Source organism: Panthera leo, chromosome A2 (genome assembly GCF_018350215.1).
Source record: "Panthera leo isolate Ple1 chromosome A2, P.leo_Ple1_pat1.1, whole genome shotgun sequence".
Taxonomy (NCBI): Eukaryota; Metazoa; Chordata; class Mammalia; order Carnivora; family Felidae; genus Panthera; species Panthera leo.
The window spans coordinates 21,945,692-21,971,680 of record NC_056680.1 but is presented as its reverse complement, the minus strand read 5'-3'; the positions used below and the strand labels follow the sequence as shown (position 1 = coordinate 21,971,680).

Here is a 25,989-nt window from a genome sequence, read left to right as displayed (position 1 = left end):
GGTGAGAGGTCAGGCACCTCCAAGGCAGGGACCCTTTGCTCCCAGGACCTGATCTGCCGTTCTGCAAAGAAAGCCCATAGGGTACCCCTCCTTCCCATCGGGAGGAAATTCAGCCTAGGGGAGGAACTCTGGGCCTCACACCAGCGTATTCTCTTGACTTCCAGGAATGCACTGCGTGAGGCCACCAAAACAACTCAGTCACAGTGACATCTCTGTTTGCCTCAACTGCCGCTCTCTAGAAAATCTAGACCAACACTTCATATGTGAATTCTTATTTTAAATATACTGAAGGAGCAGACGTATCAGATGCAGGAGTACATGAGGGTACCAAGCACAAAATCTTTTTAAAAATTTCAGAACGCTACTCATTATTGACTAATTTGTCTGATGTCTACATTCCACTGAACCAGTGCAGCCAATACGCAGAAGGCTCTTACCAAAGCGGCCAGAACCAGAGCACACAGAAAGCATACAGTCTGACGGGTAGAAGGTTTGCTCCCAACCAGTGACCAGAGGGCAAAGCTGACCATGGTCTCAGGGTCACCGGGGTCTCTGGACACGTGTCACTCCTCTACAGCTGGATCCTGAGCAGAGGAAGTAGAGGGAAGGGAGAAAGGCACCGAGGGATGCTGGGAGGTCCAGGGACCCACCATCTGGCACATGGGCATTATTTCTCATCTACCTGACTCAACCCTATAGCATCACAGGCATGTGTTGGAGCCGGGCCAGGAAGGAGATGCAGGGCATAAAGAGGGACACAGCGCTGCACCTGCCTTGGAAAACCAATGGATGCCAATTAACTCAGAAGAGAGCCGCCTCAGGGTTCCGTGCAAGGAGTCCTGGAAACACATAGGAAGGAATGATGAATTCTGCCCTGGGTTAGGAGAGGGGTTCACTGAAGATGGAAATGTGGGAGAACCGCCCAACCACGTGCGCTTCTTTACCCTGATGCCTAATTTTGAACTGTAGTGACCATCTTTTATAGACCTGATGGTAGCAACGGGAAGGCCGTCCCCCTGTGGGCTCTGCCGACATGGCTTTTCTTAGCAAGGATGGCTCCGGTTTGACCTGCAAAAACGGGCAGTGGTGCCGCAGGGCCCTGGCGGAGGCTCTTAGGCCGGCCCAGGCACAGAGGGCAAAGGAGCCGGGTCAGCAAGTGCCATGGTGTGGCCGCGTGTCTGTGGGCCCTGCTCGGACAAGGGCTGGGCTCCCAGAGAGCCGAGACACATCTTTCCTGCTGAAGGGAATCCTTTTCCCTCTGTGGGCACCTAAGTCCCATAGCCATGTCCAGGAGCATTTAGGCAAAAGTATTGAAAGCAAAATGAGCAAAAATTACAGACCGACATCGCACTACAGATACTCTCTCAGAATAAACATTTTTCTTTCTCAATTAAGTCAAAAGAAACCAACTACAAGCTTTCATTCACTTTTTTACTACTCCACTCAAAAAAAAAAAAAAGACAAAAATAAAAAACCCCACATAATCCAACCACAGATAAACCTTTAACAAAGGCTCCATAAACACACACACACGAGCTGTTCCTGCAATTTTCTTCTCCATGACTGATCTGTGCTCTGACTTGAGGAAAAAGACGAAAACACTGTAAAGTGCAATGAAGTTCATTGTTAATGTGTTCCTCCCATAGGTCACCCTTGTCTTCAGTGACAAAGAACATCACAGTGGGAGACTCCTACAAACGTGACCATGAGTTGTCTCTGTGCAATGCTTTTTCTTGGTAGTAACTGTCACTATTAACTAAGGGGACAGAAGTTGACAGCAGGATGACACGGGGCATGGGGCGGGGCGTCGTCCACAGGCCCCAGTTAGCTGGACAGAGTCCCACCTCTCTGCAGGCTTTAATGTCCCATCTGGGAAGTGGTGTTACTAACTCTCCACACTCTTGAGGGTGACTTCCATCTCTAACAGGTTAACACTTCACGGTTCTACTATTAATCATACTGTAACTGTTATTACTATTTCCAAAAGAGCAAACTTCTGAACAGGCTAAATCTTTGTGGTTTCTCACTCTTCTAGGGACACGTCCCATGATGCTGTCAATACAGTTGCTGCATTGCATTCCTGGAGCTTCATTTTTTAAACACTCCGATGGAAACAGATAAATTACGTATTGGCTTTGGTAAATGCAGGGGGGCATTTTGCATTTCTGGCTCTGTGCCAGTTACCAGTGAATGAAATGTACTAGTTACTCTCTGGACATGGGAACCAAGTGGGGAGAAAGATAAGAAATAAAGGCAAACTCCCTAGACAGAAATGAAGAGAGGTTAATTATGTGGCACAGTGTCAGGGCTGGCTGCACAGATGGAGAGAAGTTTCCCTGCCCTCCAGGCAGACTCCATCCTTCAGGTGGGGTGGGACGGTGGCTAAGAGCAGGCTCTCCGGTCAACCAGATCTAAATTTAACTGCACCGATATGGTTGAAGTCTCCAAGGCTCTATGTTCCCATCTGTGAAATGGAAAGTACCCACCTCACAAGGCTGTTGGCAGAATTAAGTGAGATAAAACACACTGTGTGTTTTTCTCACAGTCCTGGGTCATCCTATGTGGGTCCAGAGTGTTGGGCAATCGGTGAGGCTCATACATGGTAACTATCGTCTCAAGAAGGCTCTCCTGGAGTCCCCTGGAAGCAAAGCAACACTCCCCTCATGGCCCAAATCCAGGGTCCCTTTGCCCTGACCACTTCCAGTATGGCACAGAGACATCCAGTCTGAACAATCTTCCAGGCTCCTCAGTCAGTTTTGGCTATCACTCTTGGTTTGCAGCTTTTCTGCCTAGCTTAGCCTGATGTAGACATAGCAACTTTTCTATCATTATTGTTTGACATCTAGAGAGCCACAGACCCATAATAAATAACTTAAGCCAGAATGACATCAACCAGGGCTGAGGAGGCGGCAAAGGGGAGGCAAAGGAAGAGGACGGTGACTATGCTATAATCAGTGACTCGTTTGATCCCAGAAATGGACTGTGATCCAGTCCCTGCATCTGAGCAGAGGAACCAGGCTCTGATGGGGCCCGGCAGCCTTTCTACGTGCCCCAGCCCCTCCCTCCCTATCACAGGGTAGCATTTCCTTTCCCCAAAGTACAGAGACTGCAGGCCCAGTGGGCAAAAGCATTTCACCCTCCACTTGTACGAGGCACTCATTGTTTTTAATGTTAAAAAATTGGTCCGAGTTTTACTTCACTCAGCCCCAGTGGGACTTCATCTATGTTTTTAAAATCAAGACAGGAGGATCACAGGCTGTTAGAACTGGAAGGGGCCTTGGAGCTTACATGAAGCAGCTCTGTAGTTTCACAGATAAGAGACCTGACCAATCTGCCTTGGGACACACAGGCCTGCGTGAGAAAGCCCTCCTGCTTCTCACCCGGCCACACCCCCTGTGCTTACGGTATGGGCTTCAATATGCCAGGACACGTGTGCGTTATTGATGTATGTTGATATGTATGCTGGTGTATCCTTAAAATTACATTTCATATACTTAAACATACTGGTATATGTTGGTATATATTGGTTTATCCTTAAAATGCCACACACTAAAAGTTCCAAAAGCCAAGTAAGCCTATTATCCAGTAGCCTTGGTTTGTTCTCCCGATGACCTCAGTTAACCCCTAGAAACCTGGCCTACAGCCAGGCCACCTCCAGGAGACCACCCCAGCAAGGAGAGAGAGAACAAGGATCAAGCGACTATGGTGACTACTGGGACTTAATGAAAATCCACGTAAGCAAATCCATGGGAAAACCACTGGAAGACATGCCTTTACCCTAAATGGCCACCCCGTTCAGGGTGACCACACTGTCCCCTTCAGTACAGATTTAAGTCATTGCTGACAAGTGGCTTGGCCTCGTTAGGGATGCAGGCGGAGACACCCCTCAGATCCCACCATGTGATCTGCCGGAAGAAGTAGGCCAAGGGGGCCATCTGCATGCAGAGAAGTTGTAAATCCTTTCCCCTCACACATTCCAGGGAATTTGAGAGCTCTGCTGAGCAAGTTTTCACTTTTTTAAATATAAGTTTTAAAACTATTTCCAGGGGCGCCTGGGTGGTTCCGTCGATTAAGCATCCGACTTCGGCTCAGGTCATGATCTCGCGGTTCGTGAGTTCGGGCCCTGTGTCGGGCTCCGTGCTGACAGCTCGGAGCCTGGAGCCTGCTTCAGATTCTGTGTCTCCCTCTCTCTCTGCCCCTCCCCCACTCCCAAAAAATAAACAAACATTAAAAAAATTTTTTAAGCTATTTCCAGAATCCGGGTGAAACCAGGCATCCGGGTGAGCCCGTCTAGAACAGGACGCTGACTTGTGCTGCAGTCTGCCCGCTGGAGATCTAGGGGAGCTCAGGGCCAATGCTCTGTAAGCTATTCCGGGCTCCAGGATCAGGAGGAGACCTCCAGGGCAGGCGCTGAGGCTTGCATGTGGGTGGACTGAGAAAAGGCCCTGAGGACCGCTGCTGGTGAGGAGGCGATGCCAGACAGCAGCCCAGTGGGCCCAGCTCTGCGGACGAAAGCCGACCTGACCTTCCCAGGCGGGGCCCTGCTAGGAGTAGTCTCTGTGAACCCGCCCTGCTTCTAAGATCTAGATGCCACTATGGGCAATGCCGCACAAAATAAGCCAGGGAAGGACACCGCTGTTCAGCCCAGCACAACTAGCTAGCATTTCCACCAACATGTAAATGCTCCTCTGTTTACACTCACTGCCAAGAACATAGTTCTCAACCAAATCTGCCTGACTTGTGAATTCAGAGAGAATCCAACACACACACACACACACACACACACACACACACACACACACACACACGGTGAATGAGGCTGTGTGTGGGTTCAAGCAGGCAGCCCCACAGCTATGTTCCCCATTAGCAGGTATAGCAAAATCTCCAACATACTTCCTTCAGTGATGGAGCCTACTTAGGTCAAAAGATGCACACACAAAAATGTCAGAAAAGCTGGGTCTTTGTCACTGGTAACGTGGGGACAAGTCCCTTCCCTTTTCCTCCCTGGGCTTAGCTAATCTATAAAATGAGTTGTTGAGTGATATCATCTCTAAGACCCATTTACCTCTGACCTGCTTGAACTGCTGAAGAGACGAAACACCCACAGGCTGTCTGGTTTTACCGCCCGCACTGAGGGAGTTTCCTTTGCACTCCCTCAGCTTGGTGAGGACAGCAGGGAATGAGCAGTATTGTGAAGCACCTGCCCACCACTTCTCAGAAGGGCCACCAGGAGTCCGGCAGCCTGACCGGGAGAAGTAATCACAAGCCACCTCCAGGCAGAGCCCCTGGGGCAGGGAGCAGCCCCTGAGAGGCCTCAGCCAGCCACAGGAGACCCAGGACCCATGCCAGCTGAGCCCAGAGCTCCCCAGCCTTCTCCACAAGCCTGGCACACCACGTGTCCTTCACAGATGTCCTGGGCTTCTTGGAGCCATGGTCCTCTGTTCTCCACAGGACAGGTTCTCTTGTACACTCATGGATGCCTTTCAGCATTGGCCTCCAAGCCTAAGCAACCTAAAGCTTCTCACTCTTTCCTTTCAAAGGGTGGAAGCATGAGGTTGGACAATGGAGTGGTGGCAGTCATGGCTGCCTTCTTCAGGGATAGGGGATCCAAAGTCAAGATCTTGTGGTTTTTTTTATCTTATTTTCATGACAAGCACGAGCAGTGCCATGACGTCCCCTGAAGGAATTTGCCTGTGCTTGCTAGTAGGGACACGCTTAGCTGTCACAGGGTAACAGACTCTGATTGCTGTAAAGAAGCCAGACTCTTCTTGGGGAATGTGGGTCAAGGCCAGACCAAGGTTTCTGTGTCTAAAGCAGGAATGATGCCCTGACGATAATTATTTCTGTATGACTGATGACAGGGGGAGCACGGCATCCACACAAGGGCCCTCACCCCAACAGCATCATCAGGGGTCTTTTTTAGGATCGTGGGGGAGTTTTGGTCGATAAAAGACCTCCCCCACTCAAAATACAACGTTTCCTAAAAATACGAGGCTTATTCCTCTCCCTGTATACCTCAGAAAGCTAACAAAACATCCTGGAAAAATCCCAAGACCTGAGCCCCCGTCAGGAGGCTGGGTACCTGCATACCCCACGAGAGGTCTCTTCTCTTCTGGGGACAGAACACTCATCTTCTCATGGTGATGTGCCCAGGGCTGTGGTCCTCAGTTTTCTTATGTCGGTGACAATATTTCCCACTTAATTGAAGCCCACTCTTCTGCAGAGGCCTCCAGGAGCTGCATCAAGGCCGGGTCTTCTTTGCAAACCTCTGCAAACACTAACCGTATGTGAGCCAGCCCCAGCTCTGTCCCTAACTGGCCTACCCCCACACAAGGCTCTTTCTCCTCTCAGGGCCACAGTGTGCTCTCCGGAGCGCAAGGACCTTATGTCTGACACTCTCCACTCCTGTCCACTTTCAAGTCTTCTGATGACCGTAGATGCTAAAAAGCCTTTAGTCAGTCCGCCCGTGTCTTGTTCAAGTCTGGGTCCTACAATCTACAAGCTCAGCATTCCCATGATGGGAGAGGCTACGGCCACAATGTAATGTGTCCCCTCTGCTGCCTTGGCAGTTGGCTTTGTGTCACTATTTACAGTCAAATAGACTCTTCCTCCAGAGTCTGACCAAGGCCCATCTCAGTGGCAGTAACTAGGCGGACCATGTGGTATGCACAGGCAAAGCTTCACGACACTTTAAGACTATAGTGGTGACCTGGCAGGTAGCACACGACATGAGTTGTCTGCCTAACTGCCCTACGTGCGGACGTTCCTGCCTCTGACCCCAGGGTTTACAATAAGGGTCTATGTTTAGCATTCTTTTTTAAAAATTAATTAATTTATTTTGAGAGAGAAAGACAGCACGAGCAGGGGAGGGGCAGAGAGAGAGAGAGAATCCCAGGCAGGCTCTGCACCATCGGCACAGAGCCCGACGTGGGGCTTGAACCCACAAACCGCGAGATCATGACCTGAGCCGAAACCAAGAGTCGAGCACCACCCAGGCGCCCCTAGCATTCTTTTTTTTTTTTTTACTTTTTTTAAAGATTTTTAAAATTTATTATTATTTTTAAAATATAATTTATTGTCAAATTGGCTTACATACGGTATGTAAGGTGTGCTCTCGGTTTTGGGGGTAGATTCCTGTGGTTCATCACTTACATACAACACCCAGCCTAGCATTCCTTTTTTAAAGCATAGCTTGAAAATTAACTGTGCCCCACACGAGCCCTTTCCTCATTCCAATGACAAAGGCAAGTGCCCCCAAATCTTTGCATCCTAGGAATAGATTTTTAACTTCATTCTGGAAACTGGAACTGCTAGTTTTAGCATGTCCTCGACAAACCAACCAGAGGGTGGAAAACCAGCAGGCTGTTTGAAAAATGTAACCTGGAAAATAAAAATCAATCAAATAACATCATTGGAATTTCTAAACAGTTTAGATGAAAAAGCCTCACTGGGGAAACGTGTTTAAGAAGTCTGTCTTCCAGTCTAAGAACATTCGTGCTGAATTAAATGTTCCAAAGGGGTTCGACTGCTTCTTTAAAAGGTATAGTTCAAACAGAAAGGAAGCTGCAATGCTGTCTTGGCCAAACCACACATTTGGGGTAAAGGCAAGAAGAAAACAACATGACCGAGGTTCAAAGAAATCAAGCAGTTCAAACATAGGCATCTTATAAACACACCACACGGGCACATGCACTTCACACCAGGCCTATGTGCAAGGAGAAAGCACCAGAAGCCTCAGGACAGGAGTCTCCTGAGGGGAAGTTCAACCTCAGCCATTTACCGTGATCTTTAGCCCTGCGTTGACGAAAGCCGCAAAACTTCCTTTTCTTCTTATCCTCTTTTAGCAGGTCGGCCACCGTGACTCCTTCAGGTGGAACACAGGCAATGTCATTACAATTCAGTAGAGGGCAGCAGAGAGCAGCAGGAGCAAGGGAAACGGGGCCCAGAGGACCCGAGAGGCGGCCACATCCGTGAATCCCGAACTGTCTTCCTCACGTGGACATCTATCGTTCGGGGTCTGACCAGTAGAGGGGAAGTGCGTTTTCCATAGCTAGGATACCAAATGCCTGACCCTAGGAACCTGTCCTAAATAAACAACCAACTAGCCCATCAGAGACTAAGCTTCCTAGGGTTTGGCTTCCCTGCTAAGAAGGGCACTAGGAGAGGGCACTTGGCAGCAGTTAGGGGTCCTGGGTGGGCAGGTCCAGCCCGTATCGCCCTGTGGGTCAGGACACATGGGGGTTTGATAATGGGCTCTGGACTTGGACAGGCCAGATCTAACCTCAGCCCCACCACTTCCTGGCTGGAAGACCAAGGACAGGTTACCTGATTTGGTAAGTCTTTGCTTATGTTAGTAAACGGTAAACAGTAAACACAGTAAATATAAGTGTTGGCAAGGCGTGGTCAACCATTATGAGTATAACTCCCCTGTGGCCACTAGGTCACAAGAAAAATGAATGTAGGGTTTCCAGCTCTTTCGGGCTCTGGGATATGCTATGACTGCAGGTAGGCTAGTCTTCAGGGTAGAGGCCACACGCTCAAGGAAGAGGGCTGCAGGGGCAGCGGGGGGAAGCAGAAGGAATCCTGAGTGGGTAAGGACATGGAGAAATGGGCACCCATAACATGGTGATGTGCATGAGGACCACCGGGCATGACACATTTCTAAAATGGGCATCGTCTGGGACCCAGCAAATCCCTTTCTGGTACTCTCTCCCACAAGAATGTGAACATCCATGTGCATGCATTTGTGTGGATTCACGGTGGCTCATGTGAAAACGAGCAGAACCTGAGTTCAAATCCCAGCTTGGCCACTTGACAAGCATGCGACCCTGGGAAGCTACTTAACCTCTTTGTGCTTCAACTTCCTCATCTGTCAAGTTCTTGCCTCCCACGGTGCTGTGAGGAATAATGGATGAGTACACCCATGGCCTGAGAACAGTGTCTGACATTTAGGAAGCACTTGATAGATGTGAGATGTTATTATTCTGTGTTCTTTCATCAAACAAACAATCATTGGGAGCTCATATGTGTGACAAGGACCACGCCAGGTTCCAGCCACACCGTGGAGAACAGGAACAGACCCTGTACCTACCCCCAAGGAGCTCACAGTCTCCTCGTGTTAGAGGAAGACATTTGTCAGACAATCACACAAAGGATGCATAAAGACACGCCTCTGACACCTGCTATAGAGGTCCAGGTGCTAGAGAGTATACAGTTCATTGTAGCAGCTTTATAATGACAATTTATTGAAAACAGCTAAAATGTGGTTTTAAAAAACACAGAAAGATGTTTATGACTCATGGTTCAGTACAAAAGGCGAGCTGAGCCACGTGAGCTGATGGGGACCTGAGTGTGGGCTGTGAAAACCTGTATGTTCTTACAGGCCCAGGTGAGGGAAGCACAGGCCCCCAACTGCCCAGCCTGGTTCCCTCATACTTTCTACACTTTGATTCTTGGCAATGAGCATATATTACTTTTGTAATTAAAACATTAAAAACAAACACAACCCTGACTTGGACTCTACACTTGGCTATTCCTCATGTCCACACTGGGGCGACCATCCCTGTGTCTGTCTCCGCCAGCTCCTGTGAGACCTACCCGGGGCAGCCATCTGCCCCCCACAGTACCCTAAGTGGAGGGGGGTCTCCCAGAAGACCCCAGCGCTGGGCCCACCCCAGTCGGCTCTCCTGGTCAAAGGCACTTCCAACAACCTCTATGGAGAGGGCAACCCTCCTGAAGCAGGTTTATCATACGTACTTCTAACTGCAGCTGTTTGCTTTACAAAGCTTTTAAATGAACATTTTCCATTTTGAACTTGCGCCCTGAAGTAGTTTAATTGTGATGAAAGCAGTTTTCTAAGTCATATTTTGAAGACACAGGCTTTGAAACAGGACCCACACATTTCCATGCTGTGTGCTTGCAAACAGCTATGCCCTTCCTGGTTTCCTGCCCAACCCCCAAATCAAACAAGAGAGCAAAAGACACCCAAGTGGCACAGGGGAGGCAACTGCTGTGGCAACCTTCCAGGCAGACACCTGCTGGGCAGGGGCAGAGTCCCGATGGGAGGGGGAGGGGCAGCCTCTAGGACCTCTGAGGAAGAAGAGAGCTCCTTGTGGGCATCATGCATTCCCACTTACAGAGACTATTGATCATTAATAGTTCCCACAGTGAAAATGCCCTGCTTTTCTGGCCAGAATTTTAGAATGAGCTCCCTTTAAAATGATTTCATTATTTTTAATGTCTTTTTGTTTTCTTCTTTTAAAAAAAAAGACTAATCACGGACAATGAGAAGAGTTTAAAATAGAATTTAGGCTTCCAGATTTTAATGGCCCTAGAAAAACGCCATTGTTAACTCAGAAGCAGCTGCATACGTCTAAAAAATCACTTTGAGATTTGGCAGGGTTTCTTAAGAAACTTGAAGCTCAGCAAAAAGTTAAATAAATTATCCTTGAAAATATCCCAAATGCTTAGGAACTAACTTCCAAGGGAATTTTGTCTATTCAATTAACCATGTAACACCAGCTTCCTAATAGCAAATTTATAGAATGGACGTTTTAGATATTCCATGAATGCACAAAGCTAGAATTACCAGTCACCACAGCCACCAGGGAGTCCAGTTATGGACCGACTGCTTCTCCTGCCTTCTTTCAAGTGAAAGCCTAGAACAGTGTGACATTCAGTGTGATAGCATTGCAGAGCCCCCAACCCTGGCTTCCCATGGGAACCTCCAGGGACCAGCAGATAAAATCATGCCTGGGTCCCGCCGCAGACAAACTAGTCTTTGTGGGCGTGGAGTGATGGCATCAGGATGTGTCTGCACTCCCCAGGTGACTGTCATGTACAGCCAGAGTTGGGTACCACAGACGCAGACAGTGACATTTAGATTAGAGAGAAAAGATAATGTGTACGCAGCTCTAAGCACTTGATTTGACATCTGCTCTCCAACAGCAAGCATCAACCAACCACAAATGGTCGTTGAACCAGAAAGCCATGCTTCCATATCTCAAACGTGACTGAGTCAACAGGTTTGCCTCCCATCAATACTTTAGAACCGTATAGTCTCTGAACAGGAAAGTACAGGGATGTGTTCCTAAAAGGGGTCCTTAGCCTGAGGTTGTTCAGAGGTCCTGTAGAATCTGCAAGAATAATTCTGTGTAGGTCAAGTTTTACTGTAGTCTGATGACAACAGTAGTAGTAAGTACACTTATGGCAATAGTGACCCTTACTAGTTATTGACCATCTAATCCTCATGACAATCCCATGGGCAAACACCTTTTTTTAAACGTAATATATTGTCCAATTGTCTTACATACAACACCCATTGCTCATTCCAACAAGTGCCCTCCTCCATGCCCATCACCCACTTTCCTCTCTCCCCCAACCCCCATCAACCCCCAGTTTGTTCTCTGTATTTAAGAATCTCTTATGGTTTGCCTCCTTCCCTCTCTGTTTGTAACTATTTTTCCCCCTTACCTTCCCCCATGGTCTTCTGTTAGGTTTCTCAAGTTCCACATATGAGTGAAAACATGATATGTCTTTCTCTGACTGACTTATTTCATTCAGCATAATACCTTCCAGTTCTATCCACATTGCTGTAAATGGCAAGATTTCATTCTTTCTCATTGCCAAGTAGTATTCCATTGTGTATATAAACCACAATTTCTTTATCCATTCATCAGTGGATGGACATTTAGGCTCTTTCCATAATTTGGCTATTGTTGAAAGCACTGCTATAAACACTAGGGTACAAGTGCCCCTATTCATCAGCACTCCTGTATCCCTTGGGTAAATTCCTAGCAGTGCTATTGCTGGGTCATAGGGTAGATCTATTTTTAATTTTTTGAGGAACCTCCACGCTGTTTTCCAGAGCAGCTGCACCAATTTGCATTCCTACCAATGGTGCAAGAGGATTCCATGGGCAAATATCTTTACCCCCTTCTCGCAGACAGGAAAATGGGGGCTTGGAGACACTGGGTAGTGTGCCTAGCACTCAAGTCCAAATTCTCAGTCATACCCATTCCAGAGAAGGGGCATCTACATGCTGTCTAGCCTCTACCTCCAAAGTCTCATGACCTCTTATTAATGGCTTCTGATACCCCCTTTGCTTGTACAGGGTGAGGCTTAGCAAGGGTTTCCTGTCACACTGTCACTTAATCCCCCCCATGTCTGCAAGGAATCTGTCCCGATCCCATCCAGGACCCAGCTGAAAAAGGGCAGTCAGTGGCATACATGTCCCAAGGCAGTGTGAATAAGGCAAGGATCCCTAGGGAATGTCCCAACCCCTTTCCCAAAGAAAATGCAGGAGCAGGGCTGGGGTGCTCACTATGCGGGCATGGATCTTACACACCCAGGGAGCACGCTGGCACTGGCAATGCCCACCTGCACTGCCTGCCAACAGGTGACAGAGACCAGACCTGGCGTGTGCAGGTGGTAAATCAACCATCGTCGGCTGACGAGGGGGATGATGCAGGTCTCATGGAAACCCCCTTCCCCTGTGGTTTCTGGCTGTGACAAGAAGAAAATGGATGGCCACTACGGGGTGTCCCTGAGAAACGTCAGAAGCTTTCCTTCTCCAAAAGTTCTGGGCTGCTGGGAATGTATTCAGAGAGGCCCACTTCCTTGCTGGGAGGAGACTTGGGGCTCTTGTCTTAAGTCAGTTAAATCCCTACATGGCTCCCAAAACCTGGGATTTATGTCTTTTTTTTCTTTAATGTATGTTTATTTTTGAGAGAGACAGAGAGAGAGAGCTCGAGAGCGCAAGCAGGGGAGGGCAGAGGGGGAGGGAGACACAGAATCTGAAGCAGGCTCCAGGATCTGAGCTATCAGCACAGAGCCTGATGCGGGGCTTGAACTCATGAGATCATGACCTGAGCCGAAGTCAGACACTTAACCGACTGAGTCACCCAGGCGCCCCTGTATTTATTTCAGACCCTAATCATCAAGGCTCTGGGCATCTGGTGACTCGGGAAATCAGAGCCTCACTCCACAGGAAACTGGGTTATTTCTTTCCTTGATTATACTACTAAGCAATGCACTTAAGGGTTTGGAACATTTATAACCGTCTGTACCTTGTTTGTGCGATTTCCCTAGCCTAAGAAGTACCCTCCTCTCTGCCACTTTTTGAAGCCACAGGCTGTTCCTCCCTTGAGCTCAGCAGGAACACCACCTCTTCTCAGGAGCCTCCCTTGCATTCCTCCCAGGGCTGTTTCACTGTGCCTTACGGGGCTCCCACAGAAGACTGCTGGCCCCTGATCACATTGCCAGCTTGCCCGTTCTGTTTTAAGCTGAGGCACCGCCCCCTCTGTCTTCCCTCCTCAGCTAGGTTTCCAAAGGCAGAGGAACTGATTTTGTCATCACGTGGCCAGGTCCTTTACACACACTGGCAGGACACAGGAAGGACTGGGCTACGACAGGGTGGGCTCTCAGGACTAGCAGAAGCCATCGCCTTGAGTCCGGTGAAAACACCCACTCCTCCAGCCACGGGCCACAAGCGTGGTCCCACCGCAGCTGCTGCTAGCAGTGCTAACAGGGGTGAGGAAGCTGGGGCAACGAAGAGATGACAAGCTCACGCGGCCCCCCACCCCCCATCGGGCACAGCTAAACTGGCCGAGGAAGGCTCTCACTCAGGAGAAGGCACAATACTTGTGTCGGCTCACACATGACATGTCACATCAGGACAGGGAGGGAAGGGCTGGCAGACCTTCCCAGGTCAGCACCAAAGATGGAGTCTGGAAAGGAAGAGGGGAAACGTGAGGCAGGCATCCCCCAGGCTGCAAGTGTGACTCATTGCCGGCCACACGGGAGGTGCAGAGGCTGCGAGGAAACCAAGAGTTCAGGCTCAAATGCCTTGAAGACACACAGACACCCTTCTTATACCCGGTCACCTAAAGGACAGCAAGTTTGGAACTGGGACGAAAGTCCCTTGTGAACTCCCATCTCAGAGTCAGCACACAAAGTCAGCTCTAGAAATCCTCCGGCAGCCTCCTGATGCTCAGCCACTGAGTCCCTAGCCTCCTCCTCGAGGGAGCAGCACCAATGATGCTGGGAAGCAGCAGGGAGGGGAGAGGAGTGGCCTGCACCCCACCGGCCCCCCAGGAGCACACAGGACTAAGTCCATCATCTGCAACTGTGACAGCAGGAAGGCCTCACTCCCCATGGAAGCAGGGACCCAGAGTCCCCAGCTGGAAGCAGCCGAAGGCCACCTCAGTCAGCCGTGGGCCACTTAGCCTCCATATGCACAGAGGCAGCACAAGCCCTCCCTCACCCAGCCTCCCCCTGCCTACCCTGCATACCCTCTGTGCTCCGGCCAAAGGAACAAACAACCTCAGTGTCCTTCTTATACCTCTGCCGTGGCTCAGGATGTTTCTCCTGACACTGGCAGACCTCAGACCCGTCCATCCTTCCAGGCTCAGGGCCAATGCCTCACAGCTCCGTGCTGGAGCCCTGCAGCCAGCCATCGTCCCCCTCGGCACCCTGCACCCAGCTTACCACCCCTCGCAATCCACACCTCTGTCCCCTGGTGCCGCACCTCGGCAAGCACAGGCCTGCCCTCCCCCAGAAGAAGAAAACTGCTGATGACCCCACACCCAGCACCCGCCTTGCTGAGTGAAGGCGTGACTGCACGCCGTCTCAGGACCCCTGCCCAAGGGGGCTCGCTCAGCCATCTCCTTCCCCCTTGGTTCCCAGGCCTCTTGAGGGATGCACACCTTTGAGACATGTTCTTGGTCTTTACCATCAACTATTCTAGACTTCAAACAAAGTCCAAGCGTCTCAGTCAAATCCACTGCTGAATGTCAATCTCTGCTTTTACCTGAGGCACAGATGGCCCAGGAAGCATAAGGGCACATCCATGAGGAAAGCAGGTGGTGAAAGAGACACCTTGGGTGACAATGGCAATTAACGCCAGGCTTTGCTGGGCGTCGGGCCTTCTTGCTGCAGAAAGTGCCCGTGGTGCCTGGTACCAGGGTAGACAACCAGGCAAGCGGGCTCCAAGCGGCTACGCTGACTCCCACGCCACCTAACGCTGCCCAGATGGGTCAGCTGCTTTCTTCCCAGCCCCTGATGGGCTAAGCATCTGCGCTCCCACCCTGCCCCCATGTAGAGCTCAGGTGGGGGCCACTTCCGGCCACACGAGGCTGGAGAGGGACCCTGCTCTTCAAGTTCTTGTCCAGTAACACAGTCCCTCTGAAGGGAAGGAAGGAGCCGTGGCTTTGTGTCCTGTGCTGCAGGGTCAACGTGTGTCTTCCCATGGCTGCTGCCCACACAGAAGGGACTTCCCGAATTCCCCGTGGGTGAGTGTGGCTGACCCTCCTCTGCCTTAAAATCGCATGACCAGGTACAACTCTAAAACCCGAGCCTCTGGCAGAATCTTAGAGGCGGTATGAGCACACCGTCCTCTCTGATGGGCAGCCGACAGGGTACGTGACCACAGGCCGGGCCAGGGGGAGAGACGTCTCTCTGCCTGGTGGGGGTGTGAGTCACACACAAGCTCTCTCTGGTCAGGAGTAGGAAGGTGCTACATACTGTTGCGTTTGCTTTCCTCTCCTCCTTCTTCCTCGTTCTCAGGATCGATGTCCTCTGCTTGGGTGATCCAATCCAAGTAGCCCTTTAGATCCTCCTCTAGCTGCTGCTTCTCCCGGAGTTTCTGGAAATCTCCCCGGGCTTTAGCCTTCTCTCTTTCCTTTGAGAATTCTCTGAGGGAGGCGGAGAGAACAAGCACATGTCAGGACGTCCCTAGGGACCTGCACCGTGAGCCATCTGTCCTGCTGCACAACAGTCTTGTGGCAGGACACACAGCACTGAGTAACAGCCACACAAGCACAGCAACAGAGGCCACACATGTGGACAGGACACAGGACGGTGTCTTCCTAAGCAAGACTGTGGGTGTCAGAGCTGCAGAGACCACATCAACACACATGCGCTGTCTCAGAAAATGAACAATCCCAAGGAGCCCAGGCCAAAATCACCATGTGCTGTTATGGCGGGTCTCCTGACACCCCCCGCCATTAGCTTGAACTCAGAGGTCCCCCACCTCCCCCAGAATGTCCCCAGATGCCAGTGGAAGCTGGCGTCACACTTCAAAGAGAAAGGACCCAGGAGGGCTAAGCTGTGGTCAAAGAGGGTACGCACCAAGTTTAGGGTTTCTTCAATATTTTCAGCCAAAGGTAGCATTCCTGACCCTTGTGTCCAAACTAAGAGCCAGGAGGGGGCTCACCCTCATGGCCCCGTTCTCCCTTCCCACGCAGGAAACAGAGCACTGGTGAAATGCTATTGTTGTTCATAACCCTCACTTCTTGCCATGATCTTTCCCCAAAAGTCTTCCCTGCAGGAGATGAAGAGGCAGTACAATTTGTTGCCCATTTATGGGAACACCTGCCCTGGAAAGGCTTTGGCAGATGTGTAAATGTTCCCAACTGCTCGTTGTTTACTCCACCTTTCGCGTCTGCAGTCCTACATCCACACATACACATAGAATCCCACATGTGTTCAGGCAAGCCTGGGAATCAGGTGGATGATTACCCAATTTTCATGTACAAGGAACCATCTGCATTTCCAACCGCGAATGCTTACAGGAGCCAAGTTACACGAGTTATGGATTTCGTAAGCACGATTAAAAAGCTGCTAAAAAAGCGGACGAGATTCAGCACAGTTTCTGCGTACACGGCCCTGGATTCTGATGGAGGTTACCTCCGCCTTCCGTCTGCCGTCCTGCCAGCCCGAAGCCCCCACGTCTCCCTGTCAGGGACCTCTTCACCCCAACCCAGACAACCGACAAAGGGGGAAATGACCTGCCTTCATAAAGCCAACCCCTCTTGTCTCTCTTCCCTCTCGCCCTCCACCCTGGGCTATAAAAGGGACTAACAGGTACTTGAATGCTCAGCGACACTGATGCTTCAAGTTAAAAACTGGAGTCCTTACCAAGGCACTACCCTCTGCCTAGTAAAAAAGGATGACCTCATTTCTTCCCAGTCACTCACCTCCCGAATGCCCCAGAACCTGTCCTTGGCTCTGTCACAGCTAATCCATCCCCACCTTCCCCCTCTAAAAAATGAGGAGAGGGCAGGGCTATGGGGCATGCTGGGCATGCAGGGGAGCTGACCTCAGAGGGTTCGCAGGGTGAACCAAAGCTGATTAAGACTCAGATGCTTTCTGCACTCCACCCAGGGGCCTTTCCTGCAAGGGAGAATCCCTTCCTGTCTCACGTAGGAAGGGCCATCACAGGCGGCGTCTTGCTGTTCATGCAAACCAGACCCTCAGAACGATTTGGGGCTTCTAGGCCTCCCAGGCCTCCTGAGACACAAGACATGCATAACTCAGTTTTGGGGAGGTTCACCAAGTCAATATGAATTTTGAAGAAGTCACACCCAATCCATAATGTCCATCCCTAGAGAATGAAGTGGGGGCCCTGGAGGCTTACATGTCAACATGTCCCTTTTCTTAAATACATTGTAAAGAACAACCGGGTGGGCCTCATTTGTATAGTCTGCCAAAAGTAAGCACAAATCTTTGTGTTTTGATTCTGAACTTGAAGTGTGAAATTTACACGGTTATAATACAAACAGGGTATTCTTATTCCTAGAGTCATATCCTATCTGAGTTCTTGAAAAAGATTACAAAGATAGCAAAAGAGTTACCAGAAAAATTTAAGGGCTTTATAAAAGAGGATTTTGCTTTAATATCATATTTTATGAAGTATTTTTTTGCATTAGAAATACAAAAAAAATAACTCTCTAACAAGCTCTATTGCTGTTGTGCATTCTTGGTTGTTGAGACACAGGAACACATGCATAGATAAAATCCTACTATGAGTAAAATTTCTGAGAATAAAAACCATTGCCAGGCTTATGGCCCATTTATTTTAAGTAATAGTCTCTATTACACAAGTTCAGGTAATAAAGTTGTTGATGTAAACCCTCTGAACTGCTTTTAGACAGTTCTGAATGGTCTAATACTCAACAGACATGTAACATTTGCTGATTTGGACAGAACTGAGATTTGCAAGCATAAATCTCCTCCTGTGGGCTCTGAGACAGGCTGAAGGAAGAAGGGTGGGAGGAGGGGTCTTTGTGATGGACCTAGACCACACTGGGCTCTCAGTCTGAAGACCTGGGTTCTAGTCCCAGCTCTATCACTTGTCTCTTCAGAGCTTGGGTTTTCTCAGCTGCAGTATAGACACAATACTTGTTCTACTGTTTCACGGAGATTAAGACAATACTGTGGAAATCACAAAGCATTGGGCAAATGTGAAGTTCAAAGATATAATATTTAGCTGCTGAATCTGGGCATTAAAAAGGCAATCAGAGGAGCTTTCTCAAATACCAAAGGGAGGAAAACTGCAAACATCTCTGAGTGGGCTCTAAACTACATGATCCCAGCAGAACTAAGAGAAGCAGAGAACAACGCATGAAATCCTAGTCTCAGAGTGACCCCAATGGGCCAGCCAGTACCTCATCAACCCTGTACCCCTCTCTGCTCAGTTGAAAATAACCCATTCCCATCTCAACAATCCTTCCATTCTAGAAAATTCCCACCCAAGTCCACCGAATTTTGTATCAGCCTCAGTAGATGAAGAAACAAAGTTTTCCATTTTACATGAGAATTCATCATTTTAGAAGCCATTACTAAGGGACTAAGTAATAATCACTACTACAAAAGTTGATTTAACAAAGTTATTGGTAGAAACAATCTGACTTTTTTTAAATGTTTACTTATTTTTGAGAAAAAGAGAGAGACAGAGACAGAGACAGAATCCAAAGCAGGCTCCAGGCTTTGAGCGGTCAGTGCAGAGCCTGACGGGGGGCTCAAAGACACGAAATGAACTGTGAGATCATGACCTGAGCCAAAGTTGGACGCTTAACTGTCTAAGTCACCCTGGTGCCCCAAAACCATCGGACTTTTTACAAGTGCCTAGAAATCTAACAGCTCAACATGTGACAGAAGCCTACTTGTTCCAAATCAGAATTCTATTTATGGTGCATTCGATCAAAAGGAAAAAAAAAGATATAAGAAAGGCTTCAACAAAAAGGCACCTGGTATTCTACCCTTTATGTATGAAAAAGGGGGAAATAAGGAAACATGCATATTACCTCAGGGTGTATCCAAAGGATAAAGCAGAAACTGCAGAATGGGGACAAATAGAAGGGAGGGGACAAAGCAGGAGGGATACTGTTAAGTATACCTTTCTCTATAGTTTTCACTTTTGGAACCACATTAATGTTCTACACATCACAATTTTTCAATTAAATCAAAAAGGATGGGGTGGTGGGGAAATAACCCTAAAGTGGAAGTGAATTGAGACAAATGAATCTGGTTGTATTTCAAACAAATACCACAACGATAAAGAAAAGAAAGACAAAACTAGCTCGGGTAGCTTAGGATCCCTTGACTGTATGCTCTCAGCCTTGGGCAGGATTGAGTGAGGGAAGAACCCCAAGTAAATGCTAAACTCTTTGCAGGAGTTTTGTGTTTTGTAGTGCTATGGACAAAACAATGCTGGAATCATTTTGGATTTATTACAGGACTTAACAACTGAGTAAATGTGTCCATGTTCCTGGGAGCCAGGGTCCTCACTGTGGAAGGAGGGACACAGAAACATGGAAGAAAGGAAGACTGGAAAGAACCCTCTGGGGATGGACTGGAATTAGAGGTGTTAATGTGAATTTGTGATTTCTACAAGATGTATATGTATGAATGTAAGTATGTGTATGTGCATGTAAATGCATACATTTCCCAGCTCTGTTGAAAGAATATGGAAACAAAGGCAGTCCAGTTGTTATGAGCACACGTGGCCCCCAGACTTGGGTCTCTAATACATGTCTATTAAAAGAAACCAAGAGTTGGGGCGCCTGGGTGGCTCAGTAGGTTAAGCAACTGACTTCGGCTCAGGCCATGATCTCATGGTTCGTGGGTTCAAGCCCTGCGTCGGGCTCTGTGCTGACAGCTCAGAGCCTGGAGCCTGCTTCAGATTCTGTGTCTCCCCCTCTCTCTCTGTTCCTCCCCTGCTCATTCTCTGTCTCTCTCTATTTCTCAAAAATAAATAAACGTTAAAAAAATTAAAAAAAAAAAAAAAGAAACCAAGAGTCTTGGTAAAATGGCTGATTCCAGGGCTAGGGTGGAGTAGGTACAGGATGAAACAAATAAGGACATGCTAAAAAAAAATTTTTTTTTAATTAAAAGCAAAACAAAAACACGATAAGGGCACAGGAGCCAGAGAAGTATCTCTCACTGGCTAAATCTAGGATAGAAAATGATGAAATAGGAATAAAGTATTACATTTTAAGAAAAATAATCAGTCCACACGTCTTATAGACAGATAAATGAAAAAACAAGATGGTTGCCAGAGGAGAGGACAAAGGGGGATGGGCAACACGGGTGAAGGGCAGCGGGAGATACAGGCTTCTAGTTATGGAATGAATATGTTGCGGAAATATAAGGTACAGCACAGGGAATACAGTCAATGATACCGTACTAGCATGTATGGTGACAGATGGTAGCTACACTTGGGGCGAGTACAGCATAATGTATAAACTTGTCAAATCACTACGCTGTACACTTGAAACTAACGTAACATTGTATGTCAACTATGCTCAAATTTTTCTTCAAAGTGCAAAAAAAAGGCAAAAGCAAATGAGATACAATATTAATAAGCATCAAGTGAAGGGTACATGGACTGTTCACTATGTTATTCTTGTAACTTTTCTGTAGTTTGAAATTATTTCCAAAGAGAAAAAATTTTCAAGTGTTTGGAAAAATGTAACCATAGTAACCAAATGCAAATTTATGTTATATTTTCATTTCCGCTCACCAGCTACATTGTAGGATGCTTCGGGAATGGACAATGTTGTACATTTGTTATGTTTTCCATTCCGCATCTCTGTCTCTTTCATGATGTCCCCCTTCCAGTAGTCATGCAGGTACAAAGCACATGAAATGAGCCCTACTCCTGAAGAGGCCAGAATGCATCAGGATAGAAAGCCCATGATTCCTGGAATCTCCCAGAAGCATGAAATGAGTGTGTCCACGCCCAGACATACCATCTGCAGCAGCTTTCACCATCAGCCTGTCATTTTCCCTTCCCATTTACAGGCCTCATGGGGTGGAATTTCTGTCTCCACACTGCTGGGGAATCTTCCCTCCAGGTCTATGTCCTTTGTAAGGAGCAATTTCTCAGTGAGGAATCTCCCTGCCAGCTGGACATCATCATGACCACCAAGCATCTTATGCTGGCCAGTCTACACACACCTCACCGACCAAGGCAGCTGGAACGAGTTGTAGCCAGAGCGTTTCGTGGGGGTTCACCTTCCCCTTGACTTCAGGATACCACTGCAGACCCTGGCTTCACCCTGATGGTGTCCTGCTCAGGAAGCCTCAGGGTTCCTCAACACTGCCCTCAACACTCCAAGGTCAAGTGCCCTGGCCTGGCACTTGGCCCCTTTCAGCCTTTTCCCATAGACTATTTCAGCTCCATTTCCCCACCTTAACAACATACCTCTGTATTTTGCCTACACTCTTCTCAATTCCTTAACCCTCTGAGCCTCTGTCCACAGAACTCCATCCACCTAAGAAGCCTTTTCCCATCTTTGAATTCCAGCTTACCTATCAAGACCCAGATTTACCTGGCTACCCATTCAAAGAGTTCTGCCCTCTGAATCATCAGAGCACTCTACTCAGTGAACACCAAGACACGGAGGTGTGTGTGTGTCCAATCCCAGCCAGCCTCCTCAGCGAGGTATCCCTGACAGAGCTCAGGCCAATGCCTTAAGCCCATCCTCATGGCAGACGGTCAGTGGTGATGGCGGGGCTGTTATTACCCTCATTACACAGAAACCGAGGAAACAGAGGCTCAGGTTGGTCAGACAAGCCCACTTAGCTCCTGAATCGGCCCTTCCAAGGACCTCCACGTGGGCCACATGGGAGGCAGAGAAAGAAGAGGGTAGCAGTATGAATGGATAAGGACAAAGAAACAGCTATGGGTCAGTCTGGGGGGGTGGTGCTTAAATCCCAAACTATTTTGGGAGGATTAGGATTACCTTCCTGAAAGCAATGAGGAACCAACAGAAATCTGATAGGAGAAGAGTCCTTATCAGCTTTGTTTTATAGGAGTTCTATGTAAAGATGAGATCAAGATAAGAAAATGGTGCTGAGGCCAGAGGTAATCAGTAAACACTGAGTGATGGGGTAGGTTCGACAGCAATAACAATGTGAATCAAAAGTAACATGTTCTGATAAAATTCCCAACTTTCATGGACTATTTGGAAAAGCACCTGTGAGGGCTGTCATTGCTAACCCCCAGCCATCCCCACACTGTGGTCATCTTTACCTCTCCTCCCTCATGCTGGTCCCCTGGGTCTGCCCCAGCCAGTGTCATCTTTGCTAACATGAACCTTCCTCCAGGGCCAGGTGATGCCCCCACTTCCTGCCATGGGAACATTCCACGCCCATGCGTTCAGGAAACAAAGGCAGGTAGGCAGGTGGGCAGGGGGCAGAGGAAATATGAACAGGAAGGTAGATAGAGATGAGACACCACAGAAGAGCCCCATTCCTGGTCCTCGATCTCCAGAAGGCTGCCATGGAATAGAGGAAGCAGGCCCCCTGTGTGCTCCAGGGAGTGGGCCGAAGTGGAAGAAGAGTGATTTCAGTGCAATATAAGGCAGAAACCTCTAATAGTCGAAGTGCACCAAAGACGAAATGTGCAGCATGGAGAGCAGCAACTTCTGGAGGGGGTGCATGGAGATGGAGACTTTGGTCGAGGACCAGCACCAAAGCAGGAAAGCTGGAGTCCCCAGGTGTGGTACAGATCCTGCCGCTGTGTTTCCCCAACCCCACATGACATGCCCTCTTCTCACCCAGGCCAGCACTTGCAACACACCGCCCCGTACTGTGTCCAACCATGGCTGATGCTAGACCCTCCTGGCCTCCTCTGTGGCTCAAAGGGAAAGCAGGACCCCTCACTGCTGAGAAGTGACCCCTTCCTCATTTTCTGCTCTCCTCCCATGGCAGCAGCCTGGTGCTCTCTCTTAGTCCTGGCGGCCAAGAAGTCTGTTGGCATCATTACCAAGAAGCCTGAGGGCTGAGGGAGTCAGAGCAAGGGGTGAGTGGGGTTCTGGCTGCAGAGTGATGGTGCAGCCACACCCCCCGGGACACTCACATGTGGCTCCAGCAAAGCCCTGCAGGTGGGGAAGAGAAGGAAAAGAACAAGTAGAAGGCTCTGAGACAGGCACAACTTGAATCCACGGTCCTGTACCTGTAACTGCACCAGCCCAGGGTCCCACCTGTCAACCAACAATCTGAGCCCGCACACCTGGGGGTGCTGCCTCAGTTTCCTGTAGGACAGCCTGTTCGGGTCATGGCCCCTTTGTAGTAATAACAGAAACAAACCTCTTGTGTATTTGGATTTCTATTTGGGGTCTTTAAAGTGTCTTTACATGCTGTCCCATGGGCTCCTCACTACCTCAGTGTGGGACAAGGATTACCACGCCCATCTCACAAAAGCCAAAGTTGCAGTTCAACAAGGTAGCGTTACTGCCCCTGGATCATATGCTCAGTAAACAGGATAACCAGGGGCTCCAAAGTAAGTGCTCTTTCCACAGGCATCCTGATCCCACTGCCTCCTGGCATAGGAGTTGTGTAGACTGGACATTCATTGGTTAGGATCAGGAGGGGTGGGTCAAGACAGAATGCACCACTTACCCCCAGCATTCTGATTTTCCTCCAGAGCCCCAACTGAGGCTTAGCAAAGATAATAGTACACTTCCCCCCACATGTTGTCCTTCTCTGCTCAGGGAGACAATCTGCCAGCCAGTCACCCCCACCCCAAGAGTCCCTATGCACATGCCCCACACTGCAGAGAGCTCCCAAACCCTGACATTGCCAGGATTTACAGGCCCTGACAACCTGCGCTCTGGGAGCCCTGGCTCGGTCAACACCACTGGAGAGACAGCACTTAGCCTGAAGCAAGCCATTGCATTCGTATGGCAGCTCAGGTCACACGTGACAGCCACTGCACAATTTGTTCTGGAATTTGTTATTTCTCAAATGCCCCATAAAATAAGTGGGCCACTGGAAATCATGTTGATTTAGAGATAGGGTTTTTTCTTGGGTTGTAACGGTATTTGTTTAACCAGACCAACACAAATAAAATTTAGACAAACACTTTGAAATTTGTGCACAGAGAGAGAGAGAGAGAACCAGCACAAACAAGTGTAAAAACCTCCGGTGAGCAAAGCCAACAGAGCCACTGGGACTCAGATTTCCAGTGAAAAGAGAGGACTCGGAAATTCACACATACGCACAAGCAGCATTCTTAAAAAGGCAGAGTAGGGGGGAGCTGAAGAAGCAAGCAAGTTTTTATCAGTGGAGGCCAGTCTTCCTTAGACCTAAATCATTTCCCCTACACAGACATAAAGGAAGTGGAACAGAATGAAAAAGTAGTTTGGTTCAAAAAATATTTTTATGTTTAAATCTAATTCTTTGGAAAGCATGTAAATTCAGTTTCTGTTCGAGGAATTGAGGTGTCATGTAAAAAAAAAAAAGAATCAACAATGTGTGGTGTTTCACCATAAAATAATTTACAAGACTAGTGCTCTAACCCCTAAGCTATGGAGCCTCACCATAAAAAAATTTAAATGAGCGGCAGGGTTCAAGCTCAAAGTTCATCAAAATCATTGGCTTTGTTCCAGTTTCCCTCAACCACAAAAGGCCCGGCATTAGCCGAGGCTCTCTTTGCATGAGAGGAGTGGCCAGAATGCCAGAGGTGGGCTTTGGGATGCCATCCTTAAGACCTGTTCCTTTGCAGAGGACACAGGGCAAGGCAGGGGCAGGGGGAACGTAACCTGCAACCGTGTCCTTCAATGGCAAGTGAGGCATAGGCCTCCAAGAAGCGGGGGACCCACAGGCTGGTAAGAGGGACAAGAGGAAATGGAGGAATTTTGTTTACACAGAGAATATGTTGGAGGAAAGTATTTTAACAATCGCTTTTCCATCAAACCACATTATGACCATTCTTTGGGAACTCACTCCTGAAAATAATCCCCACGGCGACTCTCTCTGTAAAGGGTGTCAGTGCCTCCTAATTTTTCTGTTCACAAAGGTTTGGGTGTCTTAAGAGATTTTTTCTCAAACCAATGCTCCCCTTTTCATGTCCTTGACTGCTTTTATTGACATAAAAGTCTACGAAAATGCTTCAAATAGAAAACGTCCATCGTTTGAGAAGATGAACCATTTTCAAAGCAGGCGTTTCCTAACTTTTTTTTCCCCTTAGCTTTTAATGACAAGGTTATCTGCTGTGAAGAGCAGCTGAGCAGACCTACACATACCAAACCTCGGGGACTGGGTACGTATGGCACTGAACGAGGGACAGGGACAGGGAGGGAATGAACTAATGCATGATCTGTCTGGCTTGTTCTCTCTCCTGGCCCTCTCTAAACTCTGTTCCTTAAACTCTGTGCTCCAGCCATCCTGAAATTCACTCCTTTCCTCCGAGGCACAGAGATCTTACAGCTGTGTGTGTGCTGTTCCCTATGTTAACCTTGACTGCTCTTCCCGATGCTCACCCACTCGCTGGATCAGCCTGGAAGGACATTTCTCTTACGTCCTTAGAGTCTCCTGGATAAGAGGCTCACTTGTGTAGAATTTATTTCACAGCACTGCAGTTATTATTTAATATTTTCTTTTACACATTAGACCATAAGCTCTGTGAAGAAGGGGCCGTGTCTTTCTTATCCTTGTATATCAATTCCTTGTCAAAATCGTTGGCCACTGCTCAGTATGAAGAGGCTAAATTTTAATAAACAGTTTTATAGACTCAGGTCTTACATTAATAACCATCACATCAAAGACATGGATTGTGGGCTATGCATTGGATGTATCTGATCACAAATGCCCATGTAACATTCTATCACCTAAAATTGCACCCGTTAAAAAACAAAAAGAAATGAAGACAGTCAGAGTCCTGTAAAGTCTTAAAAAGTCCTCCAGGGAAATAAAGTGTAT

The 25,989-nt window shown here is 48.4% G+C and overlaps 1 protein-coding gene across 1 annotated transcript in view; it reads right to left on the bottom strand.

The window, feature by feature from the left end:
• CACNA1D (calcium voltage-gated channel subunit alpha1 D) overlaps positions 1 to 25,989 on the bottom strand; it is a 301,531-nt gene that overhangs the window by 88,621 nt on the left and 186,921 nt on the right. Inside the window, exon 9 of the mRNA XM_042927310.1 lies at positions 15,523 to 15,692. Coding sequence (XP_042783244.1) covers positions 15,523 to 15,692 — 170 coding nt within the window. The remainder of the gene's footprint in view (positions 1 to 15,522; positions 15,693 to 25,989) is intronic.